This window comes from Maylandia zebra, linkage group LG19, assembly GCF_041146795.1.
Source record: "Maylandia zebra isolate NMK-2024a linkage group LG19, Mzebra_GT3a, whole genome shotgun sequence".
Classification (NCBI taxonomy): domain Eukaryota; kingdom Metazoa; phylum Chordata; class Actinopteri; order Cichliformes; family Cichlidae; genus Maylandia; species Maylandia zebra.
Genome location: NC_135185.1, coordinates 31,297,865 through 31,314,565, shown reverse-complemented (window position 1 = coordinate 31,314,565; position 16,701 = coordinate 31,297,865). Strand labels below are relative to the sequence as shown.

Below are 16,701 nucleotides of genomic sequence, written 5' to 3'. Positions count from 1 at the left end.
GCTTTTGCTGTTTTGGGTTTAGGTGCAAATGTATTTTTGTTGTGTTTGGTTACTTGTCTGGTCTATACTTTGCACGACTTGGCTCACATTAGCAATGATTGAGGCTGAAATGAGTCAAACCACTTCGGCTAATGTCTGTTTAAGCAGTTTCAGAAAATGAACCACATCCTGTCAACTTCACTGGCATGATGCAACACTTTCTCCACACTTTAACAACATAAAGTGTGATATAATGGCACATCGGGAAACTAATGACATGGGTTCAACATTTTACCAACGTCATTCCAAAATGGATTCTATTCATTTTTCACCTCTTCAATGCACAACACACCAAAATGGAAAGAAAAAAATGCTAGAAATTCTTGCTAATTTATTAAAAATAATAAACCAAAAATAAAACATGTAAATGAGTATTCACAGCACACAGATACGCTTGTAAAGTTCTGGATAGGAAGTCATATTAATGATTATTGTCATTTATTTACAAGATATAAAATTTTATAAGTCCTGATAACCTAATTTTGTGTTCAGATATAGGGTTAGCACATAAGGCTATGCAAAGTGGAGGTGGTTTATCTTTCTGCTGACCTCTGCTGGCTTCTAGGTGATCTGCTAGTTGAAAGAAGAAGTGCTGAAACCTGTGAGGTGAGAGCAATGAGATCTAAGTGATCGTGTCAGTTTATTTCAAATAAAATGTTAAAATCTCTTACACCGGCAAATTTGTATTATACTGTTTTTAAACAACGCATCATAGGCAATTTATATACTGACTAGGGTGACCAGTTGTCTGTCTTTATGAAGGACTGCAGAGCATTTTTATAAAAATAAGGCTTTTATTGCCCAACAGGGAAACTTGTAACTCACCATAAAGTCACAGGCTCTGCAAATTTCTGTGAATAGGATCAAAACCATCACAAAGCAAATTAAGTGAGAATATTATTTTCAGTTTTGCACAGTACGGTACGTTGCTGTGCAAAGGTTTTGAACCACCCCTCATTTTGTGATATTTCCCTAGAGAAATGGGAAATAGATGCAGCAATTTGTTGAAATATCCATACATGGAACTATAGTAAGTAACTAAGGGAAAAACAGAGTTTGTACAATTCTAACACGTTTGAAAGTGAATATTTGGTATGCCCAACTGTATTATTCAACACAGCGTGAACTGCAACACCACTGGCTGAAATGGAGACTGGGTCAACTGAAGTGCTGGATGCATCTCTCAGGCACCATCAGTAGCACAGGAACAGAGCAGGAGGGAGCGAGAAAGAGAGCCAGGGGCAACAACAAGCGACAACATCGTCACATTACAGGGAGTGCAGAATTATTAGGCAAATGAGTATTTTGTCCACATCATCCTCTTCATGCATGTTGTCTTACTCCAAGCTGTATAGGCTCGAAAGCCTACTACCAATTAAGCATATTAGGTGATGTGCATCTCTGTAATGAGAAGGGGTGTGGTCTAATGACATCAACACCCTATATCAGGTGTGCATAATTATTAGGCAACGTCCTTTCCTTTGGCAAAATGGGTCAAAAGAAGGACTTGACAGGCTCAGAAAAGTCAAAAATAGTGAGATATCTTGCAGAGGGATGCAGCAGTCTCAAAATTGCAAAGCTCCTGAAGCGTGATCATCGAACAATCAAGCGTTTCATTCAAAATAGTCAACAGGGTCGCAAGAAGCGTGTGGAAAAACCAAGGCACCAAATAACTGCCCATGAACTGAGAAAAGTCAAGCGTGCAGCTGCCAAGATGCCACTTGCTACCAGTTTGGCCATATTTCAGAGCTGCAACATCACTGGAGTGCCCAAAAGCACAAGGTGTGCAATACTCAGAGACATGGCCAAGGTAAGAAAGGCTGAAAGACGACCACCACTGAACAAGACACACAAGCTGAAACGTCAAGACTGGGCCAAGAAATATCTCAAGACTGGTTTTTCTAAGGTTTTATGGACTGATGAAATGAGAGTGAGTCTTGATGGGCCAGATGGATGGGCCCGTGGCTGGATTGGTAAAGGGCAGAGAGCTCCAGTCCCACTCTGACGCCAGCAAGGTGGAGGTGGAGTACTGGTTTGGGCTGGTATCATCAAAGATGAGCTTGTGGGGCCTTTTCGGGTTGAGGATGGAGTCAAGCTCAACTCCCAGTCCTACTGCCAGTTTCTGGAAGACACCTTCTTCAAGCAGTGGTACAGGAAGAAGTCTGCATCCTTCAAGAAAAACATGATTTTCATGCAGGACAATGCTCCGTCACACGCGTCCAAGTACTCCACAGCGTGGCTGCAAGAAAGGGTATAAAAGAAGAAAAACTAATGACATGGCCTCCTTGTTCACCTGATCTGAACCCCATTGAGAACCTGTGGTCCATCATCAAATGTGAGATTTACAAGGAGGGAAAACAGTACACCTCTCTGAACAGTGTCTGGGAGGCTGTGGTTGCTGCTGCACGCAATGTTGATGGTGAACAGATCAAAACACTGACAGAATCCATGGATGGCAGGCTTTTGAGTGTCCTTGCAAAGAAAGGTGGCTATATTGGTCGCTGATTTGTTTTTGAATGTCAGAAATGTATATTTGTGAATGTGGAGATGTTATATTGGTGTCACTGGTAAAAATAAATCATTGAAATGGGTATATATTTGTTTTTTGTTAAGTTGCCTAATAATTATGCACAGTAATAGTCACCTGCACACACAGATATCCCCCTAAAATAGCTAAAACTAAAAACAAACTAAAAACTACTTCCAAAAACATTCAGCTTTGATATTAATGAGTTTTTTGGGTTCATTGAGAACATGGTTGTTGTTCAATAATAACATTATTCCTCAAAAATACAACTTGCCTAATAATTCTGCACTCCCTGTAGAAAGGTATAGCAAAGAAAATGAGTAACACCAAGAAAAGAAGCAAAATCTGGAACCATTTCCACCATCTCTTTTTAGTGAGCTGAGCCAAAAGAGCCGGTTTTCTAGAAAGAGCCAGAATCCCATCACTAGTGCTGTGTACGTTGCTGGATGCATCCAAAGAAAAACGTTGAAAGCCCATCAGAAAGCTTTAAAAAATAAGTGAAAGTCTGACTTCTTGGAACAAAATATAAAGAAAGGACTAATTTATGTGCCTGTCATTTGGCTAAAAATGTTTAAAATTCTACCATCTTTGGATGCATCCTTAATGAAACATGCTATAATTACCTGCTCTGTCTGAAATACTGAAATCACTTATTTGCAAGACTATTAACATGCCATTAAACGAGATAATTAAAACAATCTTCATCTTCCTTTTATAATCCTTGTATATGTGTGTGTGTGTGTGTGTGTGTGTGAGAGAGAGAGAGAGTGAGAGAGTGAGTGAATGGTAAATGACAAATGACACACATTCAGTTTTCACTGCCCCATAGGTAGCTTGTAGTTATCTGGTCACTGTTAGAAGCCGATGCAATGATTTATAACAAGCTCCCAGCAGATGGCGATATTGGCCTTTCTAATTTTTAACTTTAAAATCACCAATTCAACCAATTTCAGCCACGTTTTGTAGATGGGTGGGAGTATGTCAAGTTCATTAAGTTAATTAAGGTGTGTGGGACAGTAAAAGCTGACTTTTCCCATCGTGTTGACTCCTGTAAAGTGGAAAGCATGCTGTCTCCAGCCTTCTGCGGTGATGGTGACATTATTTTCAGGAGGACAGGAGAGAGGGGGTCGCGCAAAGCAATAGCGCACATAAATTAGCACCCACCCAATACACTCACTGACACCATCTTTTGTGAAGTCCCCATTTCAGATGACCTGACCCTCGTAAAAGTTATTGGCGGGGGTGTCTTTCTCAAGCTTTTGCTTTGCATACATATTCCGTGGGTGGGAGTAAAGATGATTTTATATATTTATTTGTTTATTTATTGTTAAAGGACCCAACATTTTGTTTAAAGAAACATATATACTATGTAGTCCAGATGTCTTTATGTGGGAACACATCTGACACCCACCAAGCATTACAGCATGTCAAAAACAGGCGTTCCTGTGCTGCGTTCGCGTCCTCCTCGTAAATATTACGTCTTCTGGGTATGTACACTTCATGCGCTCCTTGTTTCAGGGGCACCACCGTCGGGGGGCCCACTGGTGGTGGTGGTGGGTGTGGGTGGGTGGGGGTTGTCTGCCAAGACTGTCCTATGTTGATAATAATTTTAATAATTATAATTATTTTCAGTGATATCAACTTTAACTTTAATATTAGGAAATTAACTAGGCATATAATTATTTTTCTTTCATTCTTGTTTGCCATATTTTTCAAGTAACGGATATTTGACAACAGCATAATAAAACTGGAAATTCTGTGTTTGGTGTGCCGCCGCAATATTTTTAGTCACCTCCACATAACCACCGCAATGAAAATATTCTGGAGGCACGCCTGTCTTGTTTGTTGTTGAATACTCGAGAGACGGACTTATATATAAGCAATTTTTTTACTTTGAGCTATTGTGCTACGTCTGTTTTGATTGTTGTTAGTGAGTTACAATTGTGAATTAAAACAACGAAGTAAACTACACCCCATAAAAACAGCAGTTATTCTGCGACATACACTGCTAATCCTGTTTAAAGGTAAAATAGCAGGGGGTGTAATGCAATCAGCATCCTAAGCCATGCTGACTTACAATTAGTGGGGTGGCATGGACCCATAAGCGCCATTTCCGATAGACATTGAAAGCGCCATCAGTTTGCAGTTCTTCAAAGATGCAGCCGTTTAGTTCTCGGACGCAGTACGAGCTGATAACCTGCAGTTGGGATGTGTGTGTCTGAGCTGCATGTACCATGTGAAGAGAGTAAACTAACGGATTAACCTGATATTTTCAGCCAGAAACCACAGAAGAAAAAGGGGTTTACTGAGGATTGTAGTCGCTGGAAGGAGAGAAGTTGGCGAATTGGGTACGTGGGCTACTTTTGATAACTTCACCAAATCTTAGCTAACTTAACGTTAGCTTTGGAAAGACACACTGCGCGGTTTATTTTATTGTTCGGTGGTTGCAGAGGGTAAAATAATAAAGTAATTGTCTTTGTGAAGCACGTCTCGAGCTGACAAATATTCAGTTTCAGTAAAGACAAATGACCGAAACCGCCAGAGCGTTACAAAACATCTGCATGCCAATCTGTTCTCCGTGTATATTATGACAGAGATGAGCTGTGGAGTTGGTTACTCATAACGCGTTTCTTATCAAGAACCTCTTCGTCTTTAACTTTACATGAATTGCAGTTTCTGTTTAATATAATTTCACAGGACCTGAGGTGGGCACGAGTTTCAGTCAGATAAGTTCTGTTTGTCTTTGACGCAAAACCCTCTCCGTTCAATGAACTTTGGTCAGCTGCTGCAGTCTGTATTTTTTTTCTCATTACAGACATTTTCCACTTTACCACGCTTATCCTGTGAGAAAAACTAGTCCTCCCTCTGCAGCTGAATCACTTGCCGTTTCCTCTTTCCTCGCATCCAATTTCCACCCCTACAGAGCGCATACTTGGCCCCAACCATCCTAATTGTTTCTTCTAATGAGCGCCCCGGAGAGACACAGGGAAGTTTTAAATGGTAGTTTAATGACTCGTCCCCACCAGCTGCTGAAGAATAAGAATGGGGCAAAAATCAATCAATTACCGCTGAAAAGTTCAATCTTCTGCCTCTTTGACCTCACTTGACCTTTCAGACAATAACGAAGCAACTTTATTCCACTTAAATGTTGCCTCAGTGCGATGAACAGCACTCTCCCTTTAAGGTGGTCCAGACAGGAAACTGCCCAAGTGTGTCTTGGATCTGAGCTGGCCTCTAAATCCTTCTACCAGAGTTTCGGTATGCTGCAGCTGTGATAAAATTACCAGAGCTGCAGATCCAAGGCTGGATTCATCTATATAGAGGCCTTATTCTTTCTTTTGAGAGTCTCAGAAATCCCCATCTTTATTATTTAGCCATTCGTTGCTCATTTGATGCTGTTCTTAGCATTTTTTATATTGTCCTGAATTGCCTTAGCTCCTTTTTTCCCTCTAAATTTCAGCTTAGATTAGACTGCAAGAATTAAAAGTTGTCTTTAAACAGAGACAGCATTGTGTTTACTAGAAAGGGGAGACTTGAGTGCCACAAGAGATTTGGTATTCTAGACACCCAAGGGAGGTTGTCGTTGCAGTACTGACAAGCCTTCAAGAAGGCCCAATGAACCATTTGGCTTGCAAAAGAAGTGTAATGTACCTTTAAACGTGCACACTGCAGTTCTATTTGAAGACTTGTCTAATTTTACTCCTCAGTCCGGTCCTCTCCCTTCCAAACACTGCAGGACATTATGGAGGACTGCCTTCCCTCTGGTTGTCTACCGTTTATAATTTTACAAAACTTGAAGTCTTCACTTGTCATTTGCACATTAAGCTGGCCGTTTCCAGCCTCGCAGGCCAGGTATGCATTCTACAGTTATAGGTCTCAGGTGGGGAAGTGAAAATCGCTCATTCTCCTTTTCCACCACATTGGGAAACAATTATTCTCCCATTAAAGGCTATTTTCGCTAAATTGTACGCAGACCATATGGGCACAACTCTGTGGGTGTTCATTGAGATGGGTCACTTATCACCTCACTTAAGCCTCACGCTCACAAATGCAACAGAGTTAAAAGTAAGAGGCTGGGGGAAGGTTAGGGCAGCGTCTTTTTGTAAAGGTTGTGGATTTGATTGAGACAAACAGCGACCATTGGGGTGTATTGTTTTCTCCGGTGAATGAAAAGCTGGTCTTAAAAGTCTTAAAGCCTGTGTGTCAGGGGGCAAACTGCAGAAATAATGTGGGAAAGGGGGCACTCACATAAAGGCTATTTTTCAAGCGGTATTTTCTACAAGGATGGACTGGGTAAGAGAGGTCGTGCTAGATAAATATGGCACCCATGCTGGAATAATAAAGAGTCTGTCTCGGTTACCTCATAGAATCCCGGGCCGTTCCAGGTCAGATTTTTATTCGTTCTGAGCGTAAACATCCGTCCTGCCTGATGATAAAGAAATAAAGAAAATCCACCCCACCGTGACTGAGTAAAGACATCCCGAGGGGAACTTGTCATATTTTCACTTTCCCGTGGCCCGTGTTTGGGTACACGTTTTGTTCACCGTGATGCAAAAGAGAAGTACTGCAAGAATTCTCTATTTATAGTTCCTCCTCCCATCAACTTGTTCTGCACCATGGGAAATTAATTTGTGTTGTTAATTGTCTCACAAAAGCCCAATTAAGGTCCCTTTTTTCATTCTGAATCCGACTTGTGCGTCATCATTTGTAGTAGGACAACCTGTGCATGGAAGCTTTCTTTGGGGAGTGTTTTAAAAGCAGATGCAATCAAATAGTTGGCAGTATGATGTCATCTTCCTTGTATATGCCTGGAGAGACAGAGAAAGTGGCACATATCCCCAAGAGGAGAAGTATTGTTTTTCTCTGATTTCCTCTGTAGACATGTTCTTCAGTCTCACTTCCACATAACATCCACGAACGGAAAAAAGCTCCAGATAGATCGCTATCAGCCCCTGGGGACTTTCCTATAACATATCAAACCAGAGATGTTGATTCAAGGTACACATTTGTCTGCGTGTTTTCAGACCGCGCTGATGACATTTCCTATTTAGTTGCACAAGTACTGCATGTTTGCCAGCATCTGTTCCCCTTAAATGTCAGTTTGTTTTGCTTAAAGAAAGGAATTTGGGTTCTTGCTGCCGATCATGCGGATCACTTTAAAGCCTGCCGTTTAGAGGAACATTTCTTCAGACCAGTTTATCAGCTGGTCTAAAGAAATGATCCATTGCAGGTTTTTCTTTTAATAACTGTCAGCCTGGCTCTTGTGGCATCTGTCTTCAATTAAGGGGCAAGTTGCAAATTCCCATATGGGAGGTTCATGCTGCGGTTAGGGCAGTCATCAGCTGTGGGAACCAAATGTTCTCCATTTGTGTGAAATGACAACTAGTTCAAGCACAGGTGGTCAGTTTGGCATGAATGTTGGGCGTGTGTTTCATGTTTTTGTTAAGACTCAAAATTTGTCCACTGTCCCTCCCTAGGAAAACAAGGATTTGCCATATGTCAGCTAATGTAGGTAAAAGTTAATGAGTTCCAATTGATGATACTGTCCAGATGTTCTAAGATTAAGTTACAGTGTCCTGTTAGGCATCTTAAAACTTACAATCCCAAGCCACTGTTCTACAGCTACAAGCAGCCTTTGATAAGACATTTTTAAGACCCAGACGTCTGCACTGTATCTAGGTTTGAGCCCATTATTCCCAGTCTAGCCTCTGATTGACAAAAGACAGATTAACATAGTTTTGGTCTGGTCATTTGGCAAGGTTAGCTCAGAGGTCATAGTAGGTGGGATTATCAGAGGATTTTATTAGTTCACTGGTCAATGGGAAAAGTTCAAAGCCTGTTTCTCAGCATCAGTACTGCGTTTTTGTATATTAACCCAGCACTTGAAAATCAATTGGCCGAGCTTAGTCAAAGGTCAAATTTATTGAGTTTTTGCAGCGTTTGATACCAGTTGTGCAAGGCAACACAATAGAACTCATATGTTGGTTGGATGTCACTTTCTTATCTCAGGAATATTAAAAATAATTATATTAAGTATTTTTACAATGTTTTATTTAAATATTCATTTTAATCATTTTATGTTAACAATAAAAACTGGTGTTGCTTGTTAATTTCAGAATGCATTTACATCTGTACTTGCTAGCTACAGTTTTCTTACCTTTTGTTGCAGAACCTACATGGTGTAAATTAATGAGATATTGTAAAGCCATGCATTAGTCTTTATCGTGTACTGTGTGCATGCATTCTTGCATCTGTGTTTTCCTGCCATTGCAAAAGACATTGTGTAAAAGTGCTACCAGTGGTGCAACACTGCACAGGATATCTTTAGGTAATTAAGTAAACGTAAAACAAAACCTACATTTAACTTTTTAAAGGAGGATTTTTTTCTCATTACGTACTTGTCCTAGTTCATTCTGGGATTCTTAAATAATAATAAGAATTATGTGTCATAATTTTTGTTGTGGCTTTTTTTGGGGGGGTCCCAAACAGTCTTTACTTTATGCCAGCCAGTGGACCCCACAATGTGGCAGTGATCTTAATAGATCGAGCTCAGTGACTTTTCTTTTTACATTCCTGCACATCTTAATTGGTGAACCTCCTGGCAGCGGGCTCTGTTGGGCCTCGGCTGGCTTGGCTGTCAACTCTGCACAGTGGCCAGCAGATGAACTACGAACAATGCCCATCCTAATCCCTGAAGAATTCCTATTCCTCTGATCTAGCTGGACCAAGAATGTGATGCTTAAAAGGCCGGAGGCTCACCAGGAATCACAGAGAGACAAGTTCTCATGCACCGTGTTAATTTGCTGTAAGGAGACCGAGAGGCAGCGATGTGAGAAACTGGCAGCACAGTGGCTCTGGAAAGGACATGGCTCATTATTAAGAACACAGCAGCCTGGCATAAGGGATAAAGGACAAATATTTACCACCAAGGGAGAACCTGTAATCTCACTAGACGGTTATATTTGTAATAAAAGATTATTCTGATTTGATGTGTTCTGTTTACAAGAGGTCGACAATCAGACGAAAGGCGAGGTGGCTAAAATCTCCTTTTTCCATACAGCGGATGAACCGAGACTCCACACCAGTGTCTGATAAAATGGTTTGAACTGTGAAATATGCAAATGCTCCAGTGGAATCCAAGAATAAAAACATGGTGCTGAAAATGAGCATAATGAGTCCACTTTAAGGATGTGGAATCAATACTCGTAGCACTCGAATCCTGTAGCGTTAACTTAGTTGTGGCGAGCTGTCTTATGTCCATGTTCAGTGGGTTCTTACACTATTTAGCATGAGCTCCTGATCCTCTGCATACCAAAACCTTTGCCGCCACTTTGCATTATCCAGGGGCTAACATGAGCCAACACAGCTGTAAGCAGGGAATGGAAAATTTCTGTGTTTTATTCAGTAGTAGCTCAGTAAGCTGTGTCTAGTCAAGATTGAAGAGCCACGTGACACAAGAATGACTCTGTAAAGAAACAAAGCATTTTTCACAATTACAGCTCAGTCCAGTGAATCGAATTAATATTACGCTTAATATTACGCTTTGTCTTGCTGTGAAATGCCTCTATTCTCTTTTGACCCTTCACATTTTCTCTTGTGTGCACCAGAGGCCCGCGTGCCATGCCAGAGGGGACCCATTCTGCTCTCTACCAGGGCCCAATGGGGGAAGGTAAATATATATATTTTATATGACCTAAGCGCTGGTGATTGCTGTCTATAAAGTGACTAGTTTCATGATATAGGGTTTTAATATGTTGGTTTATTCCTGCTGGTATATCTGGTTACCCAGGACACTGCTAACATAACACAGCAGTACAGCTGAGGTGAATGTAAAATGCTGGAAATAGAAGAATAGAGGAAATGTAGAGGCTTTGAGAGGCACAGCTGAGAGAGCAATGAACTCTCCTCCTACACTCCTGGCTGGTAGAGAGCCTCTTTGTGTGGATGTGGATCTTGGCCAACCCCCTTCATACAGCTGAAACCCCTGAACACTTGCACATCAAACCTGAATGTGTCTCAGGCAGCCAAGATGGGTAGTCTAGCCAGTAGTGCTGACCTTATATACTGGGGACCACTCAAATTACATATTATTTTAGTGTTCATTATCTTTAGTCACAGAGCCACAACATAGACATAGGGCCTCTTTGTATCTGCCTGCTCTGTCCTTCAGTCCTCCACCACCCCCACACCTCTCTCCTCTACTGAACACATTTGGTGCTGGATTTTCACTGTTGCTGAAGACTACCAATGCATAAATGGTGGCCTTTCCCCCCCCACGCCTATTCCACTGATTCAGCTTTGGCGAGAAGGAGACATGTGCCGCCCTCCATGAATTATGTGTCTGTTTCCTCAAAATGTCACTCTGCACCAAGTAAATGTCCTCACATTTTTTGTTTTTTTTATAGCCCATGTGACTTGTACATAATCATCCTGGCAGTAAAGCCCACTTGTGGTTAAATCCTTTTCAGCTGGAGTTAAAGTGTGACTGACCTGCCCCCCTGCTGTGTGGATGGATGGATGGTGATTAAGGGGCAGGGCAGCTGGTAATGTGCTTGCTGTGGAAGGTGATGATTGGATGTGGTTAACAGGCTGGAGGAATGCATGTGGTGAAAGGAAGACCTGTCTCTTCAAGGTAAACAATAAAAAGGCTGTGGTTACAGTCCAGCTCTGGTGTCTCTAAAAGGTCAGAGGATTTTGAAGTGAAAAGAGGGCGTTTTTATTGCCACTTGCAGGTTTTGGATAGAGGCCATGCACATAATAATGATCAACCAAGGTGCTTTTTTTTTTTTTTTTTTTTCCTCCCCCAGACAAATTTAAGGATGTAGGGTAACTTATATGTACCCCTAATCATTTTTGTAAAAATGTACCTTTCATTACTGCGTTAGAATGTGAAACTGCACAGTTGCAACCCCTGTAGCCCGAGGACAGGTGTAATCCATATATTCTGACATTTCAAAAAAAGAAAAATATGTGTCTAATCTGTGACAAGGTTCATCCAGGCATTAACAGGCCTGAGGCTGCATGAAATGACTCTCTCAAAGATAAGGGTTCCCCGTGACCTACTTAACCCCAAGCAGGAATGTAGCTGTGTGTGCAGAATGTACAGCTTTAAAGGGGTTCTAGGGGACGGATGGATCATCTCCATTCACTGCAGCTTTTCCAGACCAGTGGGCATAGGGTTGTGGACATAGATGATGGCAGGGATGGCTACATCTCTGAGTGGGCTTGTTAATGGAGCTCCTGGACTGGAACTCTTTCTCTACCTAATTGTCTGTAGCGGAAATCACATGGAGTCTCAGGTGAGCCTGCCACAACTCTGTTCTGCATCGATTTGAACTCAGACTGAAATCCCAGACAGCTCCTCGTCCTGTATGTCAGCACAAATGTTGCATATATCTGTGCAAATCAATTATATACAATGCAAACTAATTTATAGAGAATTGTTTTTGTTTTTTTGCTCCTTACAAGACTTTCTTTCAGAATAAATTATTTTACATCCTCTCACATTGGCACCCCTTCTATAGAGCTCTTTCAGTGGATTACCCACATCAGCTAAAGGTTCTCAGCAGTGCTTGTTCCAGTTAGATGGCCTCTATGAATCTCATTTGAATCTATAAAACCCTCCATCAACTTCCTTTCTGCACTTTACAGTCAGTTGACAATCTAAAAGCCATTTTATATATAATATTCTAATCACCCTGCAGACATCAAGCTATGCTGTAATGTTATTGTAAAAGACTTTATGTAATAAATGTAGTGAAGGACTTTTTAAAAAACTCTTAGCATGAGAAAACCTTTGCTCGTGTCGTATTTAGTGATCTACACAAAGACGGAGAACTTGGTGTCGTAACAAGATTCTTTATTTGAGTGCAAAGTAACACAACTTTACTGGGGCCTAAATGCCAAGAAAAAACACCACCACACCCTTTATAACACTGCATGTGATAAACTGCTTCATGTGAAGTAAACAAACGGTTCCCCTCTGACCTCTCCTCTCCACGCCGCACACAGCTGTGCCGCCACAAGCCCGCGTGGACTCGGCAGCTGGGCGCTAACAGGACAGCAGTTTGGCTGTAGATTGTCAAACTGGTGGTAAAGTTTACAATGGGCTCACACCTCAGGGGCCCAGAAGTGTGTGTTGTCCAGAGGAAATGATTTGAGTGGATCCAGAGCTTTGTGTGTGTGTGTGTGTGTGTGTGTGTGTGTGTGTGTGTGTCTGAAGAGGTCTTGGAGGTGGGGGGGCTTGTTGATGGAGGAGTTTCTTAAGTGGATCATCTCATGCCTATGCACTGAGGTCAGCTGGCACGGCTGGATCCTTTAAGAGCCTGCGTCGAGCACAGAGGAGTTTTAGAAGATTACATTTAAGATTGTTTTGTTTTTCTGACAGGTTTTGTCCTTTTCACTCTTTAAGACATCTCCAGTGCTGAAATGTCAGTTTAATTCTGATAAAGTCAAAATAATACAGATGTATCTTAATGTTTCATGTTACAGACAGTAAATGGGAGACTTTTAGTTTCACTTTTGAACACCAGAATTCCCCCCTAAAACTCCTCAGTACAACAGTTTGACCTTGGCTGCCAGTGAGGAATGCAGGTTCAGCTTGTGTATGTGTATTCGGCCTATGTTGTTCACTGCGGGTTATTTACCGACCTTCAGGCTAATTATTAACGCAACATTAAAAGTTCCGTGTGAGGCGGTGTTAATCAAATCATATGAAGGACTGCTTACAGCAGGAAACCTTTGACGTGACCTTTTTTATTTTTTCTGTCAGGGAATACGAAATCAAACCAGGCCATTGGTTTCAGTGTCTAATCACCTCTGTTCTGACTCATGCTGTTTGATAATGGTCTGTGAAGACTCCAGGCCTAATCCTCTGAGGCACCCTCACATCCTCCTGTGGGGCAGCCATTCACCGGGGCCAGGTGGGGAGGAGTTTTTCCCAAGGAAATCGGTGTAAGACTCCCTCCCTGTCTCCCAGCTGCCACTGGGGGAAGGACTTCATTGCCAGAGGTTGTGAAGGGGTGTTGGACGAGGAAGCTCGGAGTGGATCTTGAGTGGCGGAAGGGTTTTATTGAGATGTAGGGAGAAGCAAGAGTTCCTCTTATCTCCTGAGTGAAACATGGCCACACACACTGTTCTCGTGGCTCTGAAGAATCAGTTAGCAGATTAGCAGTAGTCTAGAGCTGAGGCCTCCGCTATGGAAAAAGGATTTGTAGTTGGTGAGGTAACCTGTTTTTAACTAGGGGTTTTTATCAGGATACAATGCCATGGTAATTTAGACTATAAACCTAACCTGGTCTGAAGGAGATTACGGTGTTTTTTTTTTGTCAGCTTCTGTCCTTTGTTTAAGCTTTGTTCTTGTGCAGGCTTTAGTCTTGCTTTTAGACATTAATATTGATGTGTTTAGCTTTGATTTTTAGGTAGATTATCGCTTGATGGCAACTTTGTTTTTCTGTTTTTGTTGCACAGCAACAAGAAAGAAGGAGTTGATGTAAAATCAAGTATGCTAATCTTCACTTCCTCTGCATATCCTACATACATTTTAGTGCCTCTCACAAGCACTAAGTATTAAAGGCCTCTTTAAGCAATATCAATCTGCAATAATCTAATAATAATAATCTAATGATTCTTATATTTCTGACAGTTAAAGTAAAACAGACTCGTTGCTGCTACAGTACATGGACCAGTTGTGCTCATGGGTGCAGTTTCCTGCTTTATTCACACTTCAGACAAGTTGAAACTTATATAGACTGTGTACAATGAAATTGGCTGCTTCTGATATGACTGAGTTACAAACTTGTTTTCTTTTCTTTTAGTTAAGAATTAAGTAATAATACCTAAATCTCTAAAGCAATAAGAACATTGATTAGGGTGAGTGCAGCCAGATTATGGAAAAAAAGCTTTGTTTTCTTTATGGTATATACGTGAATACAAACTGCTAATTGTGTTCTTTGCTTGATAGTGAATTCATTAATGAGCCCATTAGGAACTCTGCTTTTCCTAGCATGTTATAACTTGGCAAATGAAAGTGATAATAAAAACATAGTTACTGCATTGCTTTAAACTGCCAGGTTCTTTATAAATGACTAAAACAAACCCTTTATTCAACAAGTTAAATTTCCCTTACTTGTGTCTCAGGTTACTATCACTTAATTGTCCTAAGTTGTCAGACGTAATGTTAACAACTGCGAGACAGAGGCTGGTACCAGAGAAACAGAGTTATTCACAGGACGGCAGCTTTATCACCATCACTCATCCGGTTCCTGATAAGGCTGTAGAAATAGCACAAGGTGACTTTAGAGATGATTCATTGTCTGCTGTGTTCAATTTATTGTCATTTAATACATGAGTCATTATGAATCAGGCAGGAGCGTCCAAGCAAAGTTTGGTAATGGAGCAGGCAGGGACTCGCTTTTTCTTTTGGATGGTTATCCACAGTGCTTTTCTAATCCTAGTAAAAGAAAGATGCTTTTCTAATGCTAAGTGCTTCTTTTTGCTTTCAAATAAGCATTTGCATGTGGAAAACAGGCTGTGTTCCTGTTTCTTTTCTCCTGATTTGCTTAGAAAACAAAAGGCCACAAGTCAGAGTGGGTAGCGCAGGAGGGACTTTAGCGCAAACTCTTTATTTTCAGGGACACATTAACAACGTTAGCTACACTTGGGGGATTCTTTTAACTTCAGCTAAAGTAGTCATACAGGTGTGTCTCTTTGGGAGACATCTATTCTTTAAACACAAGACGCGTCCTCATTTGTCATACTGAAAGTGTCGTCATAGGAGTTGAGGGACTGAAGAGGAGATAGGAAATGTTGATTTATTGAAAAATTGGACTTTGCTCTGTGGCTCTTACTGGCTTCAACACGTCTATACGGTAAGCATTCAAATATTTGAATTTTTTTTTTTAAAAAGTGTCTTGAATTTGGCTGTGTAAGCATTTGTCAAACACAATTAAACTAGGTTACAAATAATTGTAGACTTCTTGCTGCTTGTAATATTTTCCATGGTGCAGTTTGTAACCTGCTCTGTAATCTTCTTCAGACTTTGGTTTCCTCATATTTCAAGTCAAGCAGACGTTGCATTGTGCAATGCAACCTTTACAAAGAGTTTGGTTCTTCCTGTGTTGTTGAGTCCAGACAGATTAGATATGCCGGGTACATGGACAGAGGGTAGTTTTAGGTGTCCCAGAAATAAAAACCAGAGCCTCTCTGGGCTAGAATTTGCATGGGTATCATGCTGGTTTGCATGAACTGATGGATAAATGTGAGTCTCATCATCACTGGGTTGTGTAACTATTAACTTACGTCATTGTGGCATGCTGTGGCTTATGTTAACAGAGAAGGTGATAATATTTACATGGGGGAAAAAAATGTACTGAGATATGCCCGATCATGTCTGCAGAGCTCATTGCGAGAGCATCATACCGACAGTAACATCTGTACTTTGTATGTGTCTTTGACAGAGACTGGTAAATGTTTTATACAAGTGTGTATATATGGAGGAACTCATTGTTCCCTATACAGTAGCAGCTTCTGACAGATGAAGCTTGAGACTGAGGTGATCTTGTCTATGACAGCCTTTTAGAAAGTTAATAACCAGGTGCAGAGGTTTTCATTTCAGTGTTTCCCTTCAACCCTCACATCATCCTATTAGGGACTGCATGTCACTCATATCATCCTAATGTCAGAGGCAGATGAGTTTATGAACTGTGCATTTGTTAACTGTCTGATAAGCTTGGGCTGAAATGGAAACAGACTTCTTTAGTTGTAGACTGATTAGACACAGAGCGCCTCTGTAAGCGAATGCTGTCTCTTTTCAGTAATGGCGAGACTGAAAATATACCATTAAGTTTGAGGAAGGATTGTCTTCAAATGTCTCATTATTTGAGCTGCAGCTTTTTAAGTTTAAGGAATACCTCCCTTGTTACAGATTGTATTAAGACACAGTTGAACTGCATTCAATTGTCCACTGCAGAGGATTCAAAGAGGCAGAGGGAAAAAGGGAAGTCATGCTTGTAGCATTAAAACACCTTTGTCTGTAAACGTTAACCTCAGCTTAACAGGCAAGAAGCTGGAATTTAAAGAATTACAATGAGGGGTTAGCTTTTTTCCATTTTAGGCTACAAGAGTCTGACCTATTT

General features: G+C 41.0%; 1 protein-coding gene across 1 annotated transcript in view; it reads left to right on the top strand.

Moving 5' to 3' along the window:
- Positions 1–4,692: 4,692 nt before the first annotated feature.
- The window catches only part of LOC101472977 (pleckstrin homology domain-containing family G member 3), a 30,605-nt gene continuing 18,596 nt past the window's right edge, over positions 4,693–16,701 (top strand). Inside the window, exons 1-2 of the mRNA XM_076877388.1 lie at positions 4,693–4,914; positions 10,174–10,235. Coding sequence (XP_076733503.1) covers positions 10,187–10,235 — 49 coding nt within the window. The 5' untranslated portion in view covers positions 4,693–4,914; positions 10,174–10,186. The remainder of the gene's footprint in view (positions 4,915–10,173; positions 10,236–16,701) is intronic.